The sequence below is a fragment of the Drosophila bipectinata genome, chromosome XL (assembly GCF_030179905.1).
Source record: "Drosophila bipectinata strain 14024-0381.07 chromosome XL, DbipHiC1v2, whole genome shotgun sequence".
NCBI lineage: Eukaryota > Metazoa > Arthropoda > Insecta > Diptera > Drosophilidae > Drosophila > Drosophila bipectinata.
In genome coordinates this window covers 6,982,038-7,009,888 of record NC_091734.1, presented here as the reverse complement: position 1 = coordinate 7,009,888, position 27,851 = coordinate 6,982,038, and the positions used below count along the sequence as shown (strand labels likewise).

The following is a 27,851-nucleotide window of genomic DNA, read 5'->3' as shown; positions in this document are numbered from 1 at the left end:
GGGCAAGGGAAAAGCGGAAAAGCGAGGCAGCGAGTCCCCCTCATGTGGGCCACAGTGTCGGGGCTTGTGTGTGTGGACTCGGCAACATTTTCTTATCTAAACAATATTGCAAAAGGACAACAACAGCAAAATCATTTCTCTGGCTGATTGAACAAAGTTTGCTTGCATATACTTAGTGCTCGCAGTTGTCAAATATCCAGGGTATCTGGGGAAAGGGTCGACCTGAGACTCAGCTGAGGGGAGTATTATATAAGAAACTAAGGAACTGAACTCTAAGAACCATAAAATTTTAGATTAGAACTTCTCATAATAGGTAAAGTACATAGACTCCTAAATCCTTTCCATCTAAAACCTAAAGATAGAATCGAACTGAAATTTATCTGAGAGGTGTGTTATATAAGATACTGGAGAACTGAATCCTAAAGATAGAATGGACATGAAACTCTTCTGAGAGATATATAATATGAGATACTTAAGAACAGTAACATTACGGGACTAGTTCCATACAAATCCCTTTAAAACAACGTTCTAATAGTTCCCAGATAATACTCTAATCTAAAACCTAATAATGGATTCGAGCTGAAACTTATCTGAGAGTTGTATTTATCAAGATACAAGACAACTATACCCAAAGATTTGTAATATTCCTTTTAGAACTTCCTCTAAGAACTAAAAACTGCATTACAGGGTATCCTTAAGCTTCCCCTGCCTTAAATTACAAGCTTTTTACCAAATATGTATCTACAAATGAGAAAATTGTAAAAAAGAGACTGGGTTTTGTAAACATGTGCTGCCAAAGGCTTAAATATTCAAAATAGTAAATATGACACAAGTTTCATAAAGATTTCAGAGACATAAGACAGGGATAGGGCATAATATGTACATATATATAGTTTTAAAGCTTGACCCATCTTTAATTGATAAGAAAAGGGTTCGGGTAGCAGGCTAATTAGTGACTTGGAAGCTAATAAAGATTACCCCACGACCCACACACATACATATGTATCTCTTAGATAACATCGACCGATTCCGGAGCATTACGTGGTCTTTGAGAGAACATTCCCGAACCCAGAGAAAACTCCACTTCTTTTTGAAATTGTTTATTTTTTTTTTTACTAAAACCTATTCTGTCATCTTCTTGTTTTTTTTTTTTGTTTCATTTATTTTGTTTTTTTTTTAGGGAAACGGGTAAATTACAAGGTAAATGAATTACTTCACAAAATTAACATATTCTTGGGCTTGATTCTCAGTGTTTTGCATGTATGTGTGTTTGGTTTCCCCCTCACAACATTCCTCGTCCTCATCGGCCCATCCTCGCGCCATCCAAGGTAATAAAAGTTGATTCAACAAAGGTCATTTGTCATTAGAACTAATCGTAATCTTTTAAATCATAAACTTAAAGCAGTTTGTTACCAATTTGTAGTTAAGCTTATAACATGTATTTCTCATACGCATTTATACGGCTGCTGCGGATCGGCTATAGTTCTATAGTTCAGTTGGGAGATGTAGCTGGTTCCTTGATTGATCTTCATCATCTAAAATAAATGCGTACTCCTCTTAATTCTCCTCGTCCTCGTCTCTCTTCTAGGAAGCAACTTAAAATGTACAATTGTGTTTGTGTGTGTGTGTGTGTGATCGGGTGTAAGTGAAAAGATGTATTATATTATGTATATTAATTGTGGAATATTTTTCTCATTTTCCATTTTCTCATTTGAACTACGGAGCTCCGCATTAACGACTCTGTTCTAAGGGATTTCAGATACGGGTAGATGTAGATATAGATATAAGGCCTTTTGGCAAAACAGGCAACGGACAACGGACGACACACTGGGTAGGTGGTAGGCTAGTATCCTAGATCCTAGGATCCCCGATCCCTGATACAACTCTAATATACACAAACGACAGATCGTCACAAAGATCCCTCTTGCCATCCCTTGACTGGTTACCCAGATGTGCTGTGTATATGCTGAATCCATATAGTATGCACCTCCTGGCTGATTTTTGTCTGCGGATGATGTGGAGTTAAGGTAGGAGGTGATTGGCTGGGTGCTGGGGGTTCTGTGGCTAGCTGAAGTGGGATTATCTGCCCTTCTGTGTGTGTGTGTGTGGTGTGGTGTGTGGTTGGATGCGGTTTAGCCGATCATTAGCCCGCAGCCTAGTCTGAAGTTGTTCTTAACGTGGTTCATGCGGCCACTCAGGGCCAGCGTGAATGGCAATGGCTGCAGCCGCTTCTCCAGCACTCCCGAGATGTGCCAGTTGGAATCGATTCCACCTGCAAGCCAGAGGTTGAAATAAATCTGTCATTTACATAAAAGTAACGTATTACCTCGGAAGATGAGATCGGCCTTGGGCAGATCGATTTGGTAGGCCAGCGTGGCCACGGATTCCTGCATTCGCAGACTGGTTTCCACCTCCACGCCGATCTGCAGCTGGTCGCTGGCCTTCTGGTAGTAGCACAAGTGCATGCCGTTCTGACCCAGGGTGCCGGACCATACCGAATTGCCCGCCGTGTAGCGACCCACAGCCGAAACAATGGCAATCTGGCGGCCGGGCACGTTCGGGCCAAACTGGTAAGCCAGCTCGGCGCCCAAGGCAATGGACGAGGTAATGGACTGTAGATACTGGCCGACGATGACTCCCGAGCTTGTGAATATGCTGGGATTGGCCACCGTCAGCGATGCGGTGTAATCGGTGCCCTTGTAGTCGGTCGTCAGCTGTGAGGCCACCATCTTAGACTCCTGGACCTGCCGGCATTAGAAAAGAACCGTGTTAGTAACGATTTGGCGCCAATTGGTGGCCTCCACCTACCTGTGAGGCAAACTTGCAGCGTATACGCGGCGATAACTGGTGGATGACATTGGCATTCAGGTTTCCAGATGGATCAATATCGCCGAGAAGCACGGGAAAGGCCTCCGTGGGGCTGTATTGCGTGGTGCCCACATAGGTGGCGCCGAAGCGATAACCGCTGGGCACCGTATTGCTCATGTTGAGGGTGTGCGAGACCTGGAAGTGGTTGCTCAGTCCCTTGTTGAGCATGATTTTGGCGCCTTCGAAGGTGATGGCCTGGAGATCTGGGGAATGGAAAGCATACACCACACACCGTGTGCTGATAATACATAATCAAAGAAAAATACGCCCCCCTGCCCACCCCCCCTACTCTACACCGCTATCCCTCTCTCTGTCCCTCTCACATGTTGTAGGTTATGTCATCAGATTTTTTTGTGGCTTTTTCTGACTGAAGTTCACGTACCTTTGCACTTCTTATGCAAATCCTCGACGGTTCCCGGGTTCTCGAGCGGTCCCCCTTTCTCCGCCGCACCAAAATCCGCCGGAGAGTAGGCGGACGAGGGGGAGGTGGAAGAGGACGAAGAGCTGGAGCCGCCGGATTCCGCTGGCACCGGCTCGAGCAGGCCCAGGCCCAAGCTGCTGCCGCTGCTGGATGATGATGCCGCTAGCACGTTGCCCATTGTCCGATCCTAGATCCTATCCGGAATATATATAATCTGACAAATTTCAAGCTGCACGCGCTTCGTGCTTTTTGTGCGGATAGTGAGGAGCGAGACGTGCGACGAGGTGTGCTTGTGATGGCACCGAATCGATAGCTTTTTACTTTAGCGCCCGATAAGCACTAATCGAGTGTTGGAAAGCGATCCAAGGGCAAATCAAAAGTGGCGCGCTCTAGATAAGATCTAAACTTTAGACTTTTTCAAAAATAGAATATGCAAGTCCATGATTTTTTAAAGTTAAGAAGTTTACTTACGAATAGTTTACCAACGAATAATTATTTTCTGAATCAGAAACTATCAACTATTAGCCAACAAATATGATGACTGACTATCCACAACGAGTAAAAAAATGCTCCCTTCTTACGATTATAAATTCCCAGCCCACTTGATTCAAAGGATTACTAGATTCTATAGTTAAAATTCCTTCCATAAAAGAAGTATCTTATAGATAAGACTATTCTACCAAAAACAGCCATTTATTATGTATTAATAAAAACGTTTATATTTCAAGTTCAAGTAGGTGTATAGTTTTTCCTTCGTATATTAATGTTATGTGTTGTGTATGGTATGAGTGAGGAGTTCGTAAACTCGGCTACGTATTCCCTCCCGGAGTGACTCTCGAAATAATTTGAAAATATTGTTACAATTTATATATATGAACTCAATCGAGTCACCGTGATTAGTCCTTAACTTAAGAGCGAAACTAAACTTAATTCGGAAAACGAATTGTACATACAATATACATATATACTCGATTGTATATATTACGTGTCTTGTTTTGGTGTTTCTGCTTAACTAGACGATAATTTGTAAACAAGGTTAAAAGAATCAACAAAGATGGACTCGAACGAACAAAACGAAACGAATCTAAACCATAGATACAATGTTTAGGGATCAGGAGAATTAATCAACAACAGGAGGACTTTTCCGGATCGGCGACGATGAGATTAAAGTCCAGGCTATTCGGCCGCGCAAAACCCGACTTTATACCATCCCAGCCGTCCTCGGCCTTGTATTCTCCCGACCGAATTCGGGCATAAACCTCCTGGGTGACCATGCGGAAGGCCTCCTCCACATTGGCACCGCTCCGGGCCGATGTCTCTACGAAATGCAGGCCGTGTTGTTTGGCAAACGTGGACGCCTCCTCCGTGGTCACTTCCCGATGCCCGCCCGCATTGATGAGGTCCAGCTTGCAGCCCACCAGGGCGAAAACGGGTCGGTGGGGCTCGATGTGACGCTGGGCCTCCATCATCCACAGCGGTATGTGCTCGAAGCTAGCGTGGTTGGATATGTCGTACACCAGGAGCACGCCTACAGAGTTTCGGTAGTAAGATTTGGTTATTGACCTAAAGCGCTCCTGTCCGGCAGTATCCCACAGCTGGAGCTTGATCTGTGTGCCGTCCTTCATTTCGATAAGGCGGGCGAAGAAGTCCACACCGACCGTGGGGTCAGACAGCTGAAATAGGGTAAAAAAATAGCGTTAAAAGACGTGATTTTCCATCTGGTGTGTTCTTTTCTCGTCACTGTTTGAACCGCGCGCCTTTTCGGCCCTGGCTCCTCCCTGCATTATCAGGTAGCAGCAGACATACGTATATATATATATTTAAATAGATAGGTGAATATATATATAGCGCACACATGACTAAGGCAGCATCTCGCTCCGACGACTCCCTGCGCCCCTTGTCTACTTAATTATGTAATCTGACGCACACTGACTGCATCCCACATTGCGCACTCGATCGCACTTGACACACTGGCGCACAGTGGACCAAGTCAGATAACCACCCCGCACAGTGGGACAAAAGACAGGATATACGAACCTCGGCGAACTTGCCGTCTGTGAAGAATTTCAGGAGCGAACTCTTTCCCACGGTGCTGTCCCCGATGAGGATCAACCGGAATTGATACTCGAAAATAGGCTCGACCATTTTGGTTTTACGGCGTAGGATTGGCGTCAGTTGCGACGGAAAAACCACTAAAACGCAAATTCCTCTCTCCTTTGTTTTTGTTGCTTTGCTCCGGCTGGTGGGGCAGGATGGGCTGCTCCAACGGAACTCCGCAATACTCCGGTGACTACTGAATTCCTATTCCGATTCCGCTGCCGGACTCCGGATGATTTGAATGTGTATTTATGCAAACATTCAGCCTCGGACTTTGTTTTGTTTCCGATGTATGTTATTTTTCTAATGCAGAAACCCAACCCAAAGTTGCCAGAGTGCCACATGCAGAGCTGCCAGACCTCAGCTCACAAGTGGCCTGCTCAAAAAAATCGATTAATCGAATACTTTTTTTTCTTGAAATTAGATATAAAAATAGTTTTAATTAATTTTAAATGACAATATAAAGTGTAGTTACTAAGAAAACGTAATAACCGGTTTGAAAATGTACTTAAATTGGTATTCAGTATTTTTATACTAAAATTATACCAAATTATACCAAAACGTGAAACTCGTGAAATTCGCACGCGCCGTCCGGCAACACTGTCAGCCATCCATTTTAGCGTGGTTTGTCCTTTATTCAATTCCCTAAAAGTGAAAAATATTATACATTGCGGAAGAGTTTTGAACAAAGTGCCAACGAGAAGTTTACCGCACTATAAGTGACGCAACATACATGTGAAAGGTATGCACAGAAGCCAGGTGTCGGAAAAAGGCAGAAAAAAAGCGTGTGCATACGTGTGATTGTGCGAGTGTGTGTGCGCAAGTTGAAAAAAATGGAAATGGCAAGAAATGTCGGGTGAAATTCGCGCAAAATCCGCGCAAAATACATAGTTTGAAAAAAAGCGAACTTAGCCTTATCATTTTCACCAACAGCAACACGCGCTCGCTGAAACAGTGTGAGCCAATTATTATTTTGCTGCTGCAACAGTGTGTGCGCGGCGCATCTTTTTGTGGCGGCAGAAAATCAGAACCAGAAGTAGGTTGACACAATGTCGGAATTCGAGGACGGACAGCAGACGCAACGCGGCTTGTCCTCGGAGAGTGGTGCGGGAGGGGGAGCGGCGGGCGAACAGCAGCATCCGTTGGCGCCCATTCAGGAGTCGCCCGAAGAAGAGGATGAATCCTCGGCGGGAGGCCGCAACAATAATGTGAGTAGTAGTACAGTTTCTCTCGAAGCGCCGCCAGAGGGCTTTTTTTTTATAAACTTTTGTGATTATCCTCCCAACCAGTCGATCATGGGCAAAGTGAAGAAGCGCGTCTCCAGCATCCTACCCTCGTCATTGAGCGGGTGGTTCTCTCCCTCGTCAAAGTCTAGCGCGGATCCAGTTTTCCTGACAAATCAACAGCCGAACGGGTGCACCGCCCAGAAACGGAAGCGAGGTCGCTGCCGCATCGAATTGGCGGCCGACGGCGGTGCTGAGGACTCGCCCGCGGGCTTCGATGTGGGCGATGCCAAGGGCCTGAACTACGAGGAAGTGGCCCTGGCGGATAACATTGCCGAGCACGATCTGGCGGCGGAGGACGAGCAAACCCGTCGCAGTGAGTACAGCGAAAGTGTCTTCCAGCTGCGCAAGCGACTGGACGCCCGACGAGGTCCCTACGAGAACGTCGATGGCTCCGAGGAGGACGTCGACGACGAGGAGGTAGAAGAGGAGGAGGAGGGAGACGAGGATGATGACGATGACGAGCCAAACTCAGCCATGCCAGCGCACAAACGTCGTCGGATGGAAATGGTGAGTGTAGACTACTACTAGGCCTAGTATTCTAACCTGAATTTCACGGCCCATTTGTAACCATTTGTAGCTGGAGACCACCGTCACTTTGCCAAACATGCGAAGGCTTCCCCTAGGGTCCTCCACGCCAGCCGCTCCAGTCCCCGCCATCGCCGCCACCGAATCACAGTTGTTGAAGTCGCGAAACAGCAGTCAGCAGCGCCAGCAGGGCCCTCACCGGCGCACCCGCCTCAATCAGTTCGCCAGCCAGCGTCAGCGGGAGCCCGCCTACAACTTCCTGGCCGCCACCGAGGAAGTACCCCACAGGTGAGAACAGTTCTACTGTAGTAGGCTTGGAAATATCACATTACTCGTAGTCTCGTAGCAAAGAGTCGTTGGGTCGAACGATATATATAATAATCCACAAAAGAAATCCAATCTTGATCTTGAAATCCGCTTCATCCTTGCAGCATACGCCGCTCGTTGAATATACCGTGCAGCACAAGCAGCGGCAGCCAAAACAACAGCCTCTCCTCCTCCCTGTTGACGAAGATCAAGGGCCGATTGGCGCTGAACCATCAGGGCAACTACGCGCCCACCGAACGCAACTACGAGGAGGCCCTCTTGGGCATTGGAACGGGCGAGGAAGATCAGTTGCTGGGGATAACAAAATCCAACAATAACAACACCAACAACATTAACAACAACGTCATCAAGTCTAGCAGGCGAGTGGGCGCCATCGGGGACTCGCACTCCGAGAGTGAACTGAACGAGTACGAGGAGAACTGCGACAACGACGGGTTGCGCAGCAGCAACAGCAACCTCGAGTTCTACGGCAACCTGCAGAGCTCCAAGTCCATATTCAATAGGCTGAACACGACCGCGGGCAGCCAGCAGCCGGCGCGCCACAACTCCAGCTGGTCGCTGGTCTCACTGAACCGGCGCCGACGCTTCAACGCCTCCATCTACGGCAGCACCTCGGCCCTCAGCGACAGCCGACTGCTAAGTCGTAGTGCCTCCGCCGCCGCCGCCTCGCCAACCGCCTCCTCTTCGAGCTCACCCTTCTACCAGGGACGCACCACCTTCGGAGGCAATGCGGCCAACAACCGGGTCTTCAGTCAGAACAATTTGAGCTCCTCGGCCGCCTCCTCGACCTTGGCCGTCAACTCGGGACGCAGCTCCCCGGCCCAGGTCTTGTTGGGAGGCATCAGCTACGGACTGAAGCCGGTGGATATGAAACCAAGCAACACTGATAGCAACCAAGTAGAAGAAGGAACAGCACCATCAGCCAACGCCAATACCCAAAGTAGGAACGCCAACCTATCAAATACGACACAGCGCATCCTCAGCCTGCTGGACAGCTACTCCACGCCGCTTATAGACGCCAAGCGGATGGGCAGCACCCTCAGGGAGCACCAAAGTCGCCAGCGGCGTACTCCATACGCGATGACTGAAGCCAACAGCGACAGCCCCGCACCCAAAACGCCGGTTGCCGAGCTGGAGGATTTGCGCTCCAACCAACTGCTGGTGCCCACGATGCAGCAGCTGCTCGAGCGGCGCCGCCTTCACAGAGTAACACAGACCTCCAGGGATCTTGTGCGCGCTGACAGGAACACCCTCAGCAGTGGCCAGTCAAATGCCCCACAGCCATCCGCGGGGGAGCAGGCGCACAGTCAGCACACCAACAAAATGCGCTCAAAGATTTCCCATCAGACGCGCAAGCAGCCCTCAGAGGTCTTGGAGGAGGCTCCCCGACCTCTCGACTTGCCGCAGATCAGTTTCCCGGCCATGGCCAGCACCCCCAAGTTCGACCTGCAGTTCAAGGTGTCTGCAGCCCCGACTCCGACTCCATCTTCTCAGGATCCTAACAGGAGGTCCAACTTCATGTCTAGAGACAATCTAGTCCAAGCCAAACCTGCTCCGTCATCGAATGTAACTCAAAACGGCAATGCATCCTCCAAGGCGACGCCCACCCACCCACGGGAGTTTAGCTTTCCCACACCCACCCAACTGGAGGCAGAACTGATCGCGCCGCTCCGTCGGAGGAACCCTACTCGTTATTTCCAATTTAAGCCACCTTCTGGCCTATCGGAAGCGGTGCAAGACGACTCGTCCAGTGACTCGGAATCGTCAAGCTCTTCGGACGAGGTGGACGAGACTGTCCCGGCCAAGACACAATCGACGACGCCAGCCATCAACGGATTCGGCGACCAGTTCAAGAAGTCGGCCTCCGAGTGGGAGTGCGACCTGTGCCTGGTCCGGAACAAGTCTGAGGCCTCCAAGTGCGTAGCCTGCGAGTCGCCGAAGCCAGGTGCGAAGCCGGCGGCTGCTACAATGGTGGCCATGCCGTATCCGCCCATCGTGCCAATCGCCAGCGGATTCGGGGATCGCTTCAAGAAGTCGTCGAGTGCCTGGGAATGCGACGCCTGCATGCTCTCCAACAAGCAGGAGGCCACCAAGTGCGTCGCTTGCGAGACGCCGCGAAAAACAGCTCCGCCGCCGTCGAACCCACTAGTTCCGCTGTCTGGGTCCGGATTCGGGGCCGCCTTCAAGCCCAAGGCCAACACCTGGGAGTGCCAGACGTGTCTGGTGATGAACCAGTCCAGTGCGACGGAGTGCGTCGCCTGCCAGGTACCCAACCGAAATGTGAGCAACAGCCCCCAGGGGAACAGCAGCGAGGGCGTTGCCTCCAATAGCAACTCAAACTCCTCGTCGTCGTCGTCATCGGTGTCCTCATCGACGCCGTCGGTCATTAGCATCAGCAGCGGATCCAGCAACGGTGGCCCAGCCTTGAAGTTCGGAGCACCACAGCCACCCAAGGCCGATTCCGGCTTCCAGCAGCTGGTGGCCAAGCAGAAGGCCCAGAACTGGGACTGCGACACGTGCATGGCGCAAAACGACATCTCCCGCGCGAAGTGCATCTGCTGCGAGCAGGCCCGGCCCGGCTCCGCAGCCCCGGCGACCACCGGCTCCTCGGCATCCACCGAAGCCAGTGCTGTGCCCAAGTTCAGCTTTGGCTTTGGCGCCGTCAAGGAAGTGCCCACATCGAAGCCAGCCGTTCTGCTTGCTCCAGCCGCAGCCGCAGCTCCTGCCCCGGCTGCGTTCGCCTTCGGCTTTGGCCAGGGCAGTGCCGCAAAGGACGTGGCCGGTGGCCAGAAGCCACAGGAACCAGCCAAGCCGGCATTCTCGTTCGGCCTCGGAAAGGTGGAGCAGCCAAAGGCGGTTACTTTCAAGGATGACAAGAAGGAAGCGCCTGCACCGACACCGGCACCAGTGGCAGTGCCAGTAGAGTCCAACAAAGTCGCAGTTCCTGCTCCAGTGGCAGCAGCGGAGCCGTCTCCAGTTAGCCAGTTTGTATTCAAAGCACCGACCACTTCAAATGTCACTAGCACGGCCACGAGCAGTGCCGTCACCGCGACTCCGAGCCTGTTTAGCTTCGGATCCCCGGCCGCCTCCTCTTCGGTTGTGTCCAGCTCGACGGGCACCACCGCCGCCGCTCCTCCGGCCAAGCCGAGCTTCAGCTTCGGAACAGCCGCCACCTCGAGTGCCGCCAGCAGCACAACCAGCACCAGCAGCCAGCCCGCGCTGAGCTTTGGAGGCTTTGGTGCAAGTGCCGCCACTTCAGCCGCAACCTCAACCACGACTACCTTCAGTGCTAACCCGGCGCCAGCAGCCACGTCTGTCCCGAAGCCGGCTCCCACCTTCAACTTTGGAAAGCCAGCGGTCGCCCCAGGGACCTTCTTCTTTGGCCAGGGTCCACCGGCACCAGCTGCCCCGGCCGCCACGGTCCCAACAACGGTCTCCACTGGCACCAGCATGGGCGCGATCTTTGGCATTTCGGTGAGCACCTCAACCAGCAGCATATCCAGCAGCATCGTCAGCACCTCCAGCGCTCTCACCACCCCGACTCCGATGGTCTTCAACTTCGGGGCTGAGAAGAAGTCGGAAGCGTTGGCGACCACCCCATCCAAGCCGTTCGCTTTCGGCTCTGCCGCCGCCACGACCTCGGTGGCACCCACCTTTGGCGGCTGGCCCAGCAATGGAGCAACCACAAGCGCCAACAGCATGGCAGCCCCCAGCAGCGTCGCCACATCGGTCACGTTCGGCAGCTCCATGTTCGGGGTACCGGCCACCAGCAGCTCCCCCTTCGGATCGACGACCACCACGGCAGCCGCCACTCCGGCCCCTTCGTTCAGCCTGGGCGGCAATGGTCCGATGCACCAGGTCTTTGGGAACGTCGGCAACTCGATGGTTAACCCGGGAGCCACAGCCACGCCCGCTGTAGCCGCGCCCGCCTCTGCCAACATCTTTGGCAGCGCCAGCGCCACACCCATTGGGGCGGCGGCGCCGGTCTTCGGCAGCGGAGTGACCAGCAGCGGCTTCGGAGCGGCCGCGTCAGGAACCACAGGCACCTCAGCGCCGTCGGGCGCCAAGCTTGCATTTAACTTTGGCGAAGCACCAGCAGCCGCCTCCATTGTGAGTATGCCTTGCTTTACCTGGTTTGGTTTTGGAATGGGAATGGGGGACTGTAGGGAAAGACTTCAGGGCTGCATAATCGGAAATCGATTAACAGAGCCTTAGGATCAATCACATTGGCATTGAGTTAGTGGTTACTACTAGTAACTAGTCAGTGCTTAAGTGACTTAGAACTTAGTATTTGAGTTAGTGATTCTGATACTTTGGAAGAAAGATGCGCAGAGCCAACGATCGGTTATTATTGGTAACAGTCCCCATCTCCATCTAATCCTCTCCTAGTCCATGTACCGGATTGCTAATAGAGCTTTTCCTTTTTTTCTTTCTCGGTGGAACAGAGCGGAGCTCCTTTCAACTTTGGAGTCAGCAGCGATGCACCGCCGAAGCCAACGTTCAACTTCACGGGAGTGACGGCCTCCACCCCGCAGGCATTTAACTTCTCGGCGAGCTCGGCAGCCCCCACCATGGGCGGCGGTGATGTAAGTAGTATCCCCCGGGCAGTGTCCCGAATCGATGGAAGAGCAGAGCACGATGCGCGATGCGCGATCAGTATCAGTATCAGTATCCGTACCTCTCACTTCTCATCCATGCAAAGTTGCGATTGTTACGGTTGTTGTAGCCCACGTACATAGCTGTCCGTTGAATATTTCCGTAATTGATCTCTTGATTTCCGTATATCCGTGTATCTTGCATGCCAACTAAATAGCGATAGCTTGCCATGATCGATCGGCCCGGCCCGGCACGGCACGCCCCTTTGCGGACCGCCCCGTGTCGGACCGACCGCCTTTTCTCACTATACATATATACATTGACTTATATATTATTTTGTATTTTTTCTCTCTCCTTTCTTTTATCTTTTATTTATCCTATACACACACACTACTACACCCACTACTACCCACTACTACCCACATGCCCTCCACTCCACTCACCTCGATCGATCTATCGATCCAAACGTAATGTAAACTATTAACTTCCTACCTTCCTGGCGCCAACTGGGCAATCCGTATCTCTCTTAACCACCGTACTGTCCACTCTCCGAACTGACCACGGACACGTCCTACCGCCACTACCAACTACCAACCACTACCACCAATTACAATAATCAATGACATGAAATGGCACTTGCTGAATCTGAATCCCAATCTGAATATGTATCCGAATCCGAATCGGACATGAACTGGTGGTCGGTCAATGACCGGAAGCAGGCGCAGTCGCGTGTCTTCCACTTTGGCCCTTCGCAGACGGCTCCGCAGACAGGTCCTCTGGCCACTGGCGGCTTTGCAGCTGGAGGATTTGGATCTGCCAATATGGGAATGGGAATTGGAGGATTCGGCTCCTCCACCTCCACCTCCATCTCCTCCGTGGGCGGCGGAGCGGGCGTGTTTCATTTTGGCGCCCCAGCGCCGCAGATGCAGATGCAGGTAATGCCCAATCACGACCAGAGTTTGCAGACTTGATTAACCACAAGACACCCGAATGCTAACTTCAACCACACCACACCACACACACACACACCACCGCATAGCGCCACCACGATTACGATCGCCAGTGTCTGTAGGACGGCTAGGAAGCTCAGCCCCAGGTGGGGAGTCCACTAGAGCTCCCCGTTGTGGCCATGCAGTCACCCTCCTGCTGTGTCATTGTTCATGCCTTCATTCATGCATCATTCGTTGTAGCATTAGTAGCATGTTTAGCCTGCTTCTGTGTGTTTTCTGTGCCACGTAGACCGAGTAGATTTGCACGCCGCTTGCTTCTTCACATATATATATATACTCTAATCCTAATCTTAAGACCACACCGACACGAACACCGCGAGGAGTTTACGAATCCACCCGCCCACCACCACCACTCTATCCATCCATCCTCCATCCATATCCTTCATTGCGTTAATAACCGACCACCAAGACCACCACATCGTACAACATTGCAATACCCAAAAAAAAAAAAAGAAAACAAAAACCAATGCTTATAAAATTATCTTGCAAAATTCAAACTTACCAAGGCAAACAAATCGAAAATGTTCTTTTTGCAGTCCACGCCGAATGCCAACGCACCGTTCCAATTTAGCGCCGGTGCCACAGCGCCAGCCGCCAATATCTTTGCGTAAGTATGAGCCCGAGCCCAACCCATCCGGTGGGGATCTGTGTCCACCAGCCTAGCGATCAAGGGATGCTAGATGCACCAGCACCTGCACCCACTCCTGTTTTCCCCCACCCCCCAATTGGCCAACCTTCAGTCACACACACGAGAAACGACACAACAACAGCATTATTAACCATTAATTGCATTCAATACCCTAACTATTCCTAAGGCATTTGTTTTGTTCAGTTTGTTTGTTTTTTTTTTGTTTGTTAATCGGAGGAGACCGGAGCACTGCTGACTCGCCCAGCCCAGCCCGGTCTCGCTGTAACTTAATCAGAGACTACTCACCCAGAGATTGATTTGTGTTTGTTTTGTGTCTCATCCAGTCGCCGCGCGCCTCCATTTTATTTTTTATCCTCTGAGCTAACCCTTTATCGTTCTGGCCATCCCCCAAGGATCACGGCCTGCTGGCCTGCAGGTGTCCACATGTGTCTTAGCGAAAGCCCACTCCAAAGAACAGTAACTGACCTGATCTCTCCATCCACAGCTTCAATCCGCCGACCGCCGGCAAACCAGCCCAGAACTCGCAGACGCGTCGCAAGATCCACACGACGATGCGTCGCAACACGCCCCGGTAGAAATGGCATCGCAATCGGCCGCCGAGATAGCAACTGCGCATGCATGTGCTCCGGCAGCCGTTGGATTAGGAGGGAGCTCGGGATCGGGATCGGCGAAAACACAAACGGAAACAGGAGTAAACGAAGTAGTAGGTGTTACGGATGGGCGGGAACCTAAACCGATTCAGGATGCGAACTATGCCAGGACTATGGTTCAGAGACTTAGTCGCCGGCTTAGTGAACGGAAACAACAGCTGCAGGTGGAGCGGCAGCAGCTGGTCCACCGACTCCAGCAGCGCATGGGCAAGTACCGTTTTGTGAGAGGAGCGTCCGGTGGGTCAGAAGCGAAGGAGGCGAAGGGAGAGGAGGCCGAAGCGAAGGCGCAGCCGGACGAATTACCATCATCGGAAGGAGCCATCCCTCCCCCGGCGACGCCGTTAGCAACCACAATCGTCACCAGGCGTATGGCCGCCCACGCAAAGACCTCCAATAGTCCGAATTGTCGCCACAGAACCTTTGTGAGAGATCGGAACACCAAGCCTGCCGTTCGCTCCGAACACAACCCGATGCTCAGCCGATACAAGCTGGTGCGCCGCTCAAAGAGAATCGAAGGCCCGCCCAACGCCGAGCCGGAACACCGAGACTAACACCTGATATGAAGATTTTGAACCGGAACCCCCTCTGAAATCGTATTCGTTAACCACAAAACACTGAAAGAAGATGAGAAGAGGACACAAAGGAGTTGGAATTAAGGACACTGGAGTTATCAACAGGCCAAATGGAGCCCAGGAAGAGGAAGTGTAGGCAAGGATGTGGAGCAGCAGCCTCCTGCCTCCAAATCTTCACTTTAGTTGAATAAGTTATGTTTAAAGTGAAACTGTTGTTTTAAACACGATTCGTGCGAGTGGCGGTTCGAGCTCCCTCCAGATCGTGTCTATATTTAATACGAATATAATTTTTTTTTTTTATTAATTTGTTGATTTGTAACGCATATATCTATATATACATAATTATATATATATATACGTGTATGTATACGGCCGCAACGGGTCGTGGAAGACATATGTAACTAAAGAAGTCGCAGAAGCCGTCAACGGCACCGATCTGTAAATTGTAATCTATTTGTAACGCTAATTATTTGAAACATGTGTGCTTCTATACATACATTGTATACATATATAAATTATTTGTATTAATTATAATTATTACACAGTAATTACGAATTAATTATTTTGTGAAATTGTAGAGCTGTCAGGACGCGCGGGAGTCTAGCATAAACCTATATAAGTAAAGCATTTTTGATTAGACAATTTTTTTGTGGCAACGGGTGTGTGAGACGCCGAGTGGCTAAGGATCGAGGATCGGGAGGAGGACGGGCCCGGTTGCAGGGGAGTCTAATGTTAGTTCTTGATTTAATATTTTTTATGTGTCCGGAGAGGAGGGGCACACATCACGGCCGCCGGAGGAGCGAGATCGGAGAAACCAATATGAGGAACAAAACTTAAGGCAAACAACTATCTAGCAACGTAAACAAACAACAAACCTATATGGCCACGGAGACAGGTCGGTCGGTGGCAGCGAGCGGGAATTATTTTGAGGTCAGAATAGAAACGTATATTCTTAACAGATAAACTTTAATCATTTTATTATAATTTTAAACTGATCATGTTTAAGAATCAAGAACGGAAATCGGAAGAATCTAAGTTCGAGAGAAGGTATCATAATGTAAATAAGTAAATATATGCGGTATGATAATTTAAAAACGACAGAAATACATAAATATGTGAGAGAATATGTCGCTGTGTTTTATTAAAGGGTTCTGATAATTATTCCTATTCCTAAAGATTTGAAAACTTTGAAAAAGAGCACGTTTTAAAAGCGAGTGTGACCTTCGCCGTGGGCGCCAAAAGTTACCCCCGTCAGAGTACAGGCTGCTGGGCCCGTGCTGTCGGTGTTATCGGGCAAGCGAGATACGGTCACACCACAGTGTCTGGCATCGGCAATTATTTTCTTTAGTTTATTTTTTTTTCCGCCCCCCATCGAATTGTGTTTTTTGTGCTGTCTGTAATTGAAGAACGTGTGTCGGGGCCGTTGAGAAATGTGCTGATTGCCGCTGGCGAGGATTCGATTGCAGCTTTCCAGCAGGTCGTTTCCAGTTTCCCGAATTCCGTTCCCCAGTCGCGTCTGCTGTGCTGCTATGTGTGCGTGCCTGTTGGTGTGCGAGTGTCTGTGAGCTGTCCGAGGTCTGGAAGGCAGTTGTTATTGCAAAGGGCGGTAAAGAAAAAGTCGCCACTACCAGGCGCACCACCATCTCGGATCGGATAGCGGCTCGGACCGGAACTGGGCGAAGCCACCACCACCTCCAACATGTTCTCAAAGAAGAAGAAGAAACCGCTGATCTCGATGCCGAGCAACTTTGAGCATCGCGTGCACACGGGCTTCGACAAGCGGGAGAACAAGTATGTGGGCCTCCCGCTCCAATGGGCCTCCATTGTGGGCAACAACCAGATCCTCAAGTCCACCAACCGTCCCCTGCCGCTGGTGGATCCCTCGGAGATCACGCCCACGGAGATTCTCGACCTGAAGACCATCGTGCGTCCGCACCACAACAACAACAAGGCGGACACCACATCGCTGAACAGCAGCAGCACGATGATGATGTCCTCGGGCGGTCCTCCGATGCCCATGCCAGGTCCTGGCATGCCCGGAATGATGGGCCAACATGGCATGATGCCAGGCGAGCCTGGCGGCGGTGGAGGCATCATACTTCCGAAAACATCGCACGTGGCCAGATCCAACTCCCTGAGAAGCTCCAGTCCGCCGCGAGTGCGCCGGGTGGCCAATGTGCCGCCCTCGGTGCCCGAGGAGGAGACCGCCTCGATTGGGGGAGCGGGCGCAGCGCCCAGTGGAGCATTTAAGCCGCCGGGTCATCCCATGCTCTATCCGAGTCAGCATCCACACGCCAACGGGGGAGCAGGAGCCTCAGTCACCGGGCCGCTGGCCGTGCGCACGGATCAGCAGTATCGCAGCAACCTGGCCCCGCCCGGGTCCATACCCCAGCAAACGTCCCCGGTGGGTTCGGTGGCCAGCGGAACACGATCCACCCACTCACACACCAACAATGGAAATGCCAGCGGCGGCCCCGGATTCCCACCCATGTACCCCTCCAAACCAGGGGCTGGCGGCGGCGATCAGAACCTGAATCCCCTGCACCCGCACCCCCATCCGCATCCACACAACCACCTGGCCAAGTCGGCGTCCCGCGCCTCCAGTTCAAGCGGCGGAGCGGGCAGTGCCGCCAACCTGACGGCCGCCCAGCAGGCGGGCGCAGCGCAACCGAAGCAGGAGCAACGCCTCACCCACGAGCAATTCCGCGCCGCGCTCCAGATGGTAGTGTCGGCCGGTGATCCCCGCGAGAACCTGGATCACTTCAACAAGATCGGCGAGGGATCGACAGGCACTGTCTGCATAGCCACCGACAAGTCCACAGGTAAGTCCTGCATATAGTCGAGACGAGCTTATTGGACGAGGTGTAACCCATCACAATGCTTTTTAGGTCGCCAGGTGGCCGTGAAGAAGATGGACCTGCGCAAGCAGCAGCGCCGAGAGCTGCTCTTCAACGAGGTGGTCATCATGCGCGACTACCACCACCCCAACATCGTGGAGACGTACTCTAGCTTTCTGGTCAACGACGAGCTCTGGGTGGTGATGGAGTATCTGGAAGGCGGCGCCCTCACCGACATCGTCACCCATTCGCGGATGGACGAGGAGCAGATAGCCACTGTCTGCAAGCAGTGCTTGAAGGCTTTGGCCTATTTGCACTCACAGGTGCGTGACCAGCAGTCCCCTGGCCCAGCCACAGCCACAGTCCCCCTAGCCTCCCTAGTCGCCCAGCCCAGCCCATTGTACATTCGATTCGATTCTTTGTGACATTGCCATTTGTGGCGCTTTCTTCGCCCTCCGCTTTCGCGACGCTTTGGTTTCAATTTCTAAATGTTGTCACCGCTACCGCCACCTCCACTGTCGCCGGGCTGCACAGTGGAGCACTGGCCCGAGTTACACGCCCAAAACGTGGCTAGAGAAATCGCACGTGCAGGCCCTACCCCAAACCGAAACCACTCACTCGCCTCACTACACCTGTCGCATCGAAAAAAGAAATCTCGTTAGTGTGTGACTCACAGCGGGAAGTGGCTCTTGTTCTTTGTTAGAGAGTGTTCTGGGGGCCTGGTTCTCTGGCATTTTTGTCCCACGATACTTGCAACACGATAAGTGGCTGGGAGAAAGGGCGTGGGCTGCATCTGGAACGGCAGTTGCAGCCGTCGGTCCCAAGGGGAAAACCGCAAACTGTGCAACCAGCTTTTAAACAATTTTCTTGCTCTTGATTACCGTAGGGCGTCATCCATCGAGACATCAAGTCGGACTCCATTCTCCTGGCCGCTGATGGGCGCGTGAAGCTGTCGGACTTTGGATTCTGCGCCCAGGTCTCCCAGGAGCTGCCAAAGCGCAAGAGTCTGGTGGGCACGCCATACTGGATGTCGCCGGAGGTCATTTCCCGCCTGCCCTACGGACCCGAAGTGGACATCTGGTCGCTGGGCATCATGGTCATCGAGATGGTGGACGGCGAGCCGCCCTTCTTCAACGAGCCGCCGTTGCAGGCGATGCGCCGTATCCGGGACATGCAGCCGCCGAATCTGAAGAACGCCCACAAGGTGTCGCCGCGACTGCAGTCCTTCCTGGACAGGATGCTGGTGCGGGATCCGGCGCAGCGTGCCACCGCGGCGGAGCTGCTGGCGCATCCGTTCCTGCGCCAGGCGGGGCCGCCGTCGCTGCTGGTGCCGCTGATGCGGAACTCACGGCACCACCCGTAGGCCGGCACCGCGGCGCCAAGGGACGAACACTAGTATTAACATTCAGCTTGGCAACTGTACTTAACCCGCTCGAAACATTGTAAAGTCATTGAAGCCGGCAGCGGCAGCACATCCATCCAGCACATTCTAGCAAACACACATTCCCCACTCCTACTCCCGCCCCTCGAGTATCCTTCAGAGAAAGCAATGTGCCTTCCACGCACTCTCCGAAACACCCGGAAAGAGTTCGACTGCCGACCTCCGACAGGACCATGTACTGACCACATATACACCATATGCATTTCGCTCTCTGTTCTTGTCAAACGTCGGTCTGTGTCGTGAGCGTGTACGATTTTGGAACCTGCCTATAAACACTGTTCGAATAATAATAGTGCGCTAAGAGATATGTTAAACTCGATATATATATATATTTTATACACAGATCTATATTATATTTTTGTAAGCAAAGCGAAGCAACGATGGAACGAATCGGAGAGAGACGGATATATACATACACCCAGGAGGCGAACGCAAAGTCGAAAGAGACGGGGCTATGGAGGGCCTTATAATATTGCATATTTTTGAAACATATATTTATAAACATACTATACTCTCGCGGTAACCATGTTACGGCGGGACCTGTTGAGTCGCCGATCGAACCACAAAAACATTCCCCATTTTATCTACGAAATTTTAAGAAGTTGTGTAGCCATCGAGCTCCGTTCCGATCTGTTTTTTTTTTTTAACGAACCGATTTCACCCGTGTAATTTATAATAAAACTAAATGCGAAAAGTACTTTTCTCGATTTTATTACTGTTTGATGGATTGATTGTGAACAATATATAATTGGGACCGAGCGCACCGAGCGGTGCCCATGTACTTCCGGAAATATATGGGCCCTCGTGGCCGGACATGAGGGATGGGGCGGGTAGGGTGTTGGTACCGGGTGTTGGGTGTTGCTGGTGTGGGCGTGAGCGTGTTTACATAACATAACATTATATTATATATATTTTATACAATACACAAAAAATCAATTGCGAACTAAGAACTAAAGGGCAGAGCGGGCTGCCACATAGCTAGCCATATGATTCAGTTGGAGGTGAGGGATGTGGCGGGTAGTGGGCGGCAGTGAAGGTGGTGGGGCTTGGAGTGTGGGGGCACCTCTTAGTTGCGCTTCCGCAGGGCCAGGCGGCCGATGGGGCGCTTGGGCTTCGTCTCCTCCTTCTGCTGCTGCTCCGACTCCTCGGCGGCAGCGTCCTCCACCTGTTCCACGGGCGCCGCCTTGCCGGGCTTGGACAGCTTGCGACGGCTTACTATATCGGGCGGAAAAAACGAGAGTCAGAACATAGACATCTTCAGAGGCTTAGCTTCACTTACGTGCTGAGTTGCCCTTGTAGCCCTTGGCGGGACTGGGGGCTGGTGCGGGTGCTGGGGCCGCCGCCGCCTCCTCCTGTTCAGCGGAGGAGGACTCCTTAGCCGGCTTGCTGGGAGTGGGCAGCTTCTCGGAGCGGTGCTTCTTGGCGTTGGCCTGCCGGCGCTTCAGGGAGTTGAGGAAGTCGTCGTTGGAGCGGAAAGGCCGGATCACCGGTCCGACCTTCTTGGGAGCCTCTGTGGTGGTGCTGGTGGTGGAGCTGGCTGCCGCAGCCGCCTCGTCTCCCTCCTCGCCTTGCTCGGCGCCAAGCTCCTCGTCGTACTCCTCGCCCTCGCCAGCGCCATCGCCCTGCGCCGGAGCCGGTGTGGTTGTGGTGGTGGTCTTGGCGGACTTGCCAACGGGCCGGCGCAGGGCGGCGATCCTCTTTGCCGGCGACACCGGCGATCCCTCCTCTTGGGCAGCCACCAGGCTGTAGCACAGGACGCAGCAGATGAAGAGCAGGCAGCTAAGGGAGAAGAGACGATATTAATAATAAATTCATGGTTAGTCAGTTCCTAGGAGACAGGAATTCGGCATTGCCAGTCCTCGTGACTCCCAGCTGGAGCGGGATCTGGTGCTTGAAAGTGATCAGGTCTGGTCAGACGGGTTATTCCGTACAGAACCTGAAATCGTAAATCTATGTACCCAGCCCGGTATCGAAATAAACGATATATATGCATTATGCTAAACTGTACTTTCTCGCAAATTAAAGAAATAATATTAAGATTTTTAGACTATAATTGGGGAGAGTACTTTTGAAGGGTGGTGTGGCTTTAAGATCCTAAAAATATAACTGATCTCAATGGCATGGTATATCATCTTTTCATTTTGAAAACAGGCACATACAATAGGCCTAAAAATATGATGACTTTAATGTCTTCTCTTTGAAAAAAAAAGACATCACTGATTCAAATTAAAATAGCTAATTTATTTATAAACACGTTTCACAAGAAAAAGAATTAAAACAAAAGAGCCAGCCCAGCCAGCCCAGCCAGCTGCTGAATGTCACTCGGTTTCCTGTAAGATTTGTTAGTTTTTTTTAATGCCTTTTTTTTTTTTTTGTCGGAGATGTGCTAACTATTATTAATGTGTAAAGGTCAGGCAAACGGGTTTTTTCACTTTCGATTTCGAATTGGATTTCGATTTCGAATGTTGCTCTGTTACTGTTTTGTGCTTTTTCGCGTTTTGCCCGTTGTTGTTTTTGTTGTTGTTTTTTTTTGATTGCTCATATTTTATGCAAAACAAAAGACTTAGGCAGCGAACTCGTTTTGAAATTCTTTCCTAGGCGGCGCTGCTCGGTCTTTTAAGAGCGGGGGCCTTGGGGGATCGGTAGATGAGGGGGAGCGAGGCGTGAGCTTGGCCAAAGGAAACAGGTGCTTATGCAAAAGACAACAGCCATGGCAACAGAAAAAGAAAACAACAACAACAACAACAACAAAGTGGCAAACCAGTTGGAAGCCAGCACCACGCCAGAATCAATTTAAGTGCAAACTGCACTGCAGCAGCACTCGTCTATTGGCCAATAACGGTAAAATGTGCAAGCCAAGTCGAGTTTTATTTTTAGCCATTTTATTTATTTCTTTTTACCTTTTTTTTCCCCTCCCCCTCCCCCGCCACCGCCACACAACTCGCAAGCCCATTTCTTCTCTATTAACTGAACGGAGCTGCATTTTATTTATTTTGTTTCTGATTTTGGGGTCAGCTGATTGGGATTGGCCCAGTTCAGTGCGAATTATGCAACAGCAAAAGGTGAAAGGCGTGGGTACGGCAGCGGTACGCCCCCGCCACAACGTTGTGGGTGCGTGTCTGGCATCTCCAACGGCTTGAGCTCCTCCGCTGAGGAGTCGAAATCATTATTCATGCCACTACCTGTTGCCACAGACGCGCCCAGAAACGACAAGCGAGCTAAGTGTTTAGCTTTTATTTTTCCAAAAAATAAAAGGCCCAGAAATTGCGTTGCTTCTTCTGAATGTAAGAATACTTATAGTTCGGGGAACTCAGTGATATAATGGCTATATTTAATAGAACTTACTCCGCGTCCCCTGCCAGTCTCTGAACCTGGGCCTGACATTTTACTAGGGCCCGGAGCTTCTTCGCAAACCGGTTTTGCCAACGGGATACAAAGCCCACACCCAGGGGACATGGGACACCAGACACCAGACGGATGTGCCAGGCAGAGCCCAGACAGGTAGATGGGTAGATGGGATGCCTAGGCTTCTCTAGTCGCATGTTGTAAGCCGCTTTTTTGTGCCGTCAGCCGGTTATATAAGCCGACATTAGTTGCAAATTTATGATAAGCATCGCGTTGGCGAGAATCTCGCCATCGTCGGGGTAGGCGGAAACACTTGTTTAATGCAGCATCATCATCATCGTCTTGGCCATCCCCCGCCCATCATCATCGCCACCACCACTATGATGATCGTCTTATTTTTAAGAGCTTGGTCAACAAAGTAGCTTGACTTTTAATTTGTCTCATTTTGTTTTGGATTGTTCCTACTCTACCAGTTTTTGTACTCTTTATACTTTTTGCAAGGCTTTGGCTGTCTAATGGTCTTCTTGGCTTTGATCTTTGAGCCCTAGTGCCGATCCGATACGGATGTGCCGATGACCAGAATGCCATGCACCGGGTGTGAAATGAAAGACAATTGATATGCGGCACGGGTGGTTCCTTAATCGCTCCGGCTGTCCTAGTTAGTCGAGGCACGGCTTCTAATTGGCCCGGCGCCCATTACGGGCCAAACGTGCACATTGGCCACCGAATCGGATTCAAATTCGTATTCAATGCGACCGTAACTGCCTCACTGTTTTTATGTCTGCCACCTCGATTTGAATCGCATCGGGCCGAGTGGCGTGGAGCGCTGAATTAAATGAATAAAAAAGCTAAGTGGCTTAAGGCAAGTGGGTTCAATAACGGTGCATTGTATCACGGTGTACGTGAGGCGGTGAGGCGGTGAGTGTTGTTGTTGTGCGCTGGCTGCATGCCAAATCGAGCGAGTTTGCGGCCTAAGTCTTTTGATTTGGCCCAGAGCTGTGTTTATGTTTTTACGCGGCTTACATTGAATTTCGTTTGGCATGGCCTGGCCTGGCTCGGTCCTGGCCAATTTTGAGATTGCGCAGTCCTTGAATCTTCGAGATGGCGCGCCAGCCATCGACGCGGCAGCACGCGTAGGTGCACGGGTATTATCTCTTTTAAATACAAATTGCATAATGCGGCCGGGCTAAAAAGCCAGGCCAGCCGGGCCAGCCGAGAGCCAAAAGCCAAGAAATAATAATAAAACCGAAACTAAACTGAAATCCTGATTTTGCCGTCAATCTGGCGCCCCTCCGCGACTCCACACCGCCCCCCACCCCGGTTCCCAGGTGATTAATTCCCGCAGACAACGCCACATTACACACACAGTACAGCCGTGTATTTTGCATTTATGCAGATATTTCTGTGCGAGTCTGGGTGTTTGCGCGGTCTGTCTGTCAGCTCGCATTAGAAATGCAACCGTTAATTTATAAGACAACCCCAACAGCAGCCACGTCTGGTAATTAATCCAATAAACTTAATTTGCTGCTGCAGCTGACAACTGCAGCCCAGAAAATCGCACGCACCAGAAGCGGTTCCATCGAACTCACTGGCTGGTTTTCGCCATTTCTGAGCTGACAGTGGATGTCGTTCGTGGAGAGGCCCTGACGATCTCCTGGCGACCTTGAAACGCATCTGCCTTTCGCAACTTTTACTTGCAGCCTCGAGATGTCACCCGAGTTGGCGACTGACCGCCTGGGGACTTAACTTTGCCATTTCTTTGCCGGCAAATGCCAGCCGCTCGTCCCGTGACAACTTCATCTGCCACGACGTCGTCGTCATGACCAAACTTTGGCATTTGCGGCTCTGCTTTTTGCTTCTCGGGTTTAAAGTTCAAATTGGCATTCAGACATTCAGGCTTTCACCTGCCAGTTGCCAGTTGTCGTGGCCCAAAAAGGTTGCACGCCGACATGCAACATGCAACGATGGCTGCTAATGTGCATACTTGACGCAACAGAAGACTCTGATTTCTACAAACTCGAAGATCACTCGAAAAAAAAGGTTAATCCTTCGGGTCTCTGAACCCTTTAGGATATGTGACGAAAAACAAAAAGAGGACTTTCCATTTAAACTTAAAGGTTTCACTCACATGTTGAAGTACTTCATTTTGTCTTAGTTTTTTGTTCTAAGTGGGCTTATCCGTGGATGCTTCGGTTTATTTTGGATTATTTATTCTTGAGGTGATCTCGAAACGCGCGCGCTTGGTCTTAAACTAGAAAAAAATAGCACTTTTATCTCTCTGGGAGGGACGAGGTGAGGCTTTAGCTTCAGCTTCGGTATCGGTGACGGTGACGGTGTTGGTGTCGGTTTCGGTTGTCGGCTTCCAGCTGAACTGAACTGACTGGCCACGATCACGATCGACTTCTAGAGGCAGACTGAACGTTACTTATGCCGTGTGCACACAGTTAACCTACGGCCAGGCCAGGCCATCCAATCCAATCCGATATTTTCGACGTCGACTGCGGCAACAGCAACAGGTTCAGACCAAGCCGGAGCGGAGCGGTCTGAGCGGCCTGAGCGGCCCGAACGCCCTGCACTGCGCCCTCCTGCCCACCCCTGCAGCCCCAGCAGTACCTCCTCCCGCCCATATCCACTCCAAACTCCATGCTCCACCTCCGCTCAAAGCCTCAATCTTTGCCACTGCCTCAATGGTAAATGGTAGTATATCTATGCTGGCCCGAGCTCTCTCGGGCAGGAGCACTTCTGGTTTTTTCGGAGCCAATTTGTCACGGGCCTGGGCTCTGGTTATGACAGGTTTTTCGAACCCAATCCGCGCCAAGTCTCGCAGCTAAGCCAGGCCGGGCCAAGTCAGGCCGTTCGCAATTTGTATATTTTATTAATTAATTTATTGATTTTAGGCCAATTGTTGTTTTGGCTTATTGCCGATCTGGTCTGGTAAATCCCGATTTGGCGGCCCATCCCCAGACACCTCGCCTCGCCGCACTCCCTTTCCAGGCGGGCCAAAAACAAAGCCACCAGGGCGCATCTGACCCGCATGTAAATCTCTTGCTTGGAAATTAAAAAGCATCCAAATATTTAAGATAACCAGTCGATATGGTCAACGAAGTTTGAATGCTCTAACTATGATAATGGTTATACCGTTCGAAGGACTCTCTCTTACTGGATATTCCTAATTCTAAGAAGGGTATTAGTATGAGAACTAATCTTAGAAAGAGACTAAACTAAGCTTCTTGGAAGCAATTGTGGGCTTATCTTAGACAGATTCCATGGAAACCGAGTCTTATTCACCAGTCTAGTGGTCGGAAACTAATATCTGAACTATTCTCTCTTTCCAGGAAACCATTTGGAGACCGACCTGGCCAGGTGCTGCAGTCAAGGTATGTACGGATGCGGTGGTGGTGCTGCCAAATTAAAAAGCTGTAAAAGCTGATAAGCCAGAAATATTTATGCATATTTGGTGGGTAAGCTGCGGCCTTGAACTGATTAGTTGGACCCCATGAATATGGAGGAGGAACAGGCAGGAGGAGGCAGGGGTTGCGGCTGGGCATGGGGATGGAGGAGAGCTGACTGGTCCAGGAGGGAGGAGCGACTAATGGGTGACAAAGCTGATGGGTGCTAATTAATCTTCCACGCCCAGCTGCCAACGGTCGCTGTGAACTCTGGCAGATGTTCTCCGGCGAAGCAGGTGTGGAGGTTTTTTGGCCGAGGGTCGTGCCGCTGCCGAGGGCGTAGCCTGCACTTGGCTATGGGCCATGCTAATTAGCTCGATTAGCCATCAGCCATCAGCCAGCAGACATCAGCCATCAGGCCACTCACCTTGAACTACAAAATGTCAGCCAAAATGCCAAAAAAAAAAAGATGAAAAAACAATACAGCAACATGGAGATACAGATGTAGATACATTTTTGAAATGGTTGCATGTGAAAGCGAGAAAGAGACCCATATCACAAGCACAGCATTAACATAAAACTCGTTAAATTATTAAATTAAAATATTCAGACAGACAATGGCTCTGCTCCATGCCCTATTCATTCGGGGCCCAGAGAGCTCCATTACCGAATCCAATCCAGTCCAATCCAAATGCAAATCGCCATGCAAATGGACGCGATGGAAAATCTGATTTGTTTTTGGGCCACATTTCCAAGCCCAGCACGTATTCCGGGGCCAGATTAATGCCTTAAGATAGTGCCCCCCCAAAAAGTCAAATCCAGTTTTGTACTGAGCTCACTTGCCACCACTGGGGTTCTCTCCTCCGCGCCAGACTTTCCATTGTTTCAGTTATCCCATGATTGCACAATTAACACAAAACCCAAAATGTCTTGTCTTTTCTGTATTTTCTCGCTTTTTATGTAGGTTACTTGAAAGCTCGAGGCCCAAACTGAAAATCCGAAACCTAATCCCTCTTCTCGAATTTTCAAAGGCTTTCCACGATCATGTCTCAGTAACTAGAACTTTGATCCAGGAATGTCATGCCTTCCCGTTTTCAGCTCTTCTAGTAGGTTCTGAAGCATTAAATAACTGAAAAATTACAATTTTAGAGATATTTTTCAAATTTTTCAGGGGAATCATCATAAAAATTCATCAAAAATCTTTGAAAAATTTTTGTCTCAGCTTTTGATGCAGATTTGTGGGGAATTGTTCTACGATTACATCGGTATATATCTTTTGGGGTTTGCTTCAAAATTGACAAGGATATGGCTTTCGAGAGAAGTCAAAATATAAGACTGCTTATTTCCAGGACGTCTATAGGTGGGACATATAAAAAGTTGTATTTTTATAGCTTCTCGAGATCATAACTCAGCTAATAGATGTCTGATTCCGGAATGGCATGCTTTTCCGATTTCAGCGCACCAAGTACTTACTTCTTACATCCAAAACTGAAAATCTAAAATTTTAAAAAATTTTTTTAAATTTTTCAAGGGGTACCATCATAAAAATTCATCGAAAATCGTAAAAAAAAATTGTTTCTCAAATTTTAATGCAGATTGATGGTGATTTTTGCTGGAATTACGACGGTGTATGCCTTTCAAGGATAGCTTTAAAATTGACTAAGATATGGGCTTTAATATGGGTCATAATTCCCGATTTGAGGATTTCTAGGACTTGAAATATCTAACCACGAAAAAAGTAATATTTTTATAGCTTCTCAAGATCATAACTCGGCTAATGGGTGTCTGATCCAGGAATGGTATACCTTTCCGATTTCAGCACTTCGAGTACTTGCATT

General features: G+C 50.4%; 5 protein-coding genes across 13 annotated transcripts; 2 read left to right on the top strand and 3 right to left on the bottom strand.

Moving 5' to 3' along the window:
* Nucleotides 1-1,135: 1,135 nt before the first annotated feature.
* Nucleotides 1,136-3,655, bottom strand: Tom40 (Translocase of outer membrane 40). The gene is made up of 4 exons (XM_017237696.3): nt 3,251-3,655; nt 2,809-3,071; nt 2,327-2,744; nt 1,136-2,272 (listed from the first exon to the last, which is right to left on the bottom strand). Exons 1-4 carry the CDS (start codon nt 3,465-3,467, stop codon nt 2,133-2,135), a joined length of 1,038 nt encoding a protein of 345 aa, XP_017093185.1. The 5' UTR covers nt 3,468-3,655; the 3' UTR covers nt 1,136-2,132.
* Nucleotides 3,656-3,981: 326 nt separating this feature from the next.
* On the bottom strand, nt 3,982-5,753 carry Rab39 (RAS oncogene family member Rab39). Its single transcript, XM_017237417.3, has 2 exons — nt 5,327-5,753; nt 3,982-4,962 (listed from the first exon to the last, which is right to left on the bottom strand). Exons 1-2 carry the CDS (start codon nt 5,432-5,434, stop codon nt 4,414-4,416), a joined length of 657 nt encoding a protein of 218 aa, XP_017092906.1. The 5' UTR covers nt 5,435-5,753; the 3' UTR covers nt 3,982-4,413.
* Nucleotides 5,754-5,978: 225 nt separating this feature from the next.
* Nucleotides 5,979-16,127, top strand: Nup153 (Nucleoporin 153kD). Of its 9 annotated transcripts, none has more exons than XM_070280784.1 (8): nt 5,979-6,128; nt 6,320-6,594; nt 6,676-7,179; nt 7,250-7,485; nt 7,629-11,634; nt 11,970-12,110; nt 12,837-13,055; nt 14,264-16,127. In XM_070280784.1, exons 2-8 carry the CDS (start codon nt 6,436-6,438, stop codon nt 14,978-14,980), a joined length of 5,982 nt encoding a protein of 1,993 aa, XP_070136885.1. In that variant the 5' UTR covers nt 5,979-6,128; nt 6,320-6,435; the 3' UTR covers nt 14,981-16,127. The 9 variants fall into 9 exon arrangements, with proteins under 9 accessions (XP_070136885.1, XP_070136888.1, XP_017093101.2 ...); XM_070280787.1 differs by having other exon boundaries at nt 5,979-6,237; XM_017237612.3 differs by adding an exon at nt 13,667-13,737 and having other exon boundaries at nt 5,979-6,594; nt 14,264-14,487.
* Nucleotides 16,128-16,291: 164 nt separating this feature from the next.
* Nucleotides 16,292-19,976, top strand: mbt (serine/threonine-protein kinase PAK mbt). Its single transcript, XM_017237449.3, has 3 exons — nt 16,292-17,823; nt 17,890-18,161; nt 18,725-19,976. The coding sequence occupies exons 1-3, from the start codon at nt 16,701-16,703 to the stop codon at nt 19,199-19,201; spliced, it is 1,872 nt and encodes a 623-aa protein (XP_017092938.1). The 5' UTR covers nt 16,292-16,700; the 3' UTR covers nt 19,202-19,976.
* LOC108122734 (brain acid soluble protein 1 homolog) lies at nt 19,975-25,051 on the bottom strand. The gene is made up of 3 exons (XM_017237455.3): nt 24,753-25,051; nt 20,559-21,058; nt 19,975-20,494 (listed from the first exon to the last, which is right to left on the bottom strand). The coding sequence occupies exons 1-3, from the start codon at nt 24,767-24,769 to the stop codon at nt 20,346-20,348; spliced, it is 666 nt and encodes a 221-aa protein (XP_017092944.2). The 5' UTR covers nt 24,770-25,051; the 3' UTR covers nt 19,975-20,345.
* Nucleotides 25,052-27,851: the final 2,800 nt, after the last annotated feature.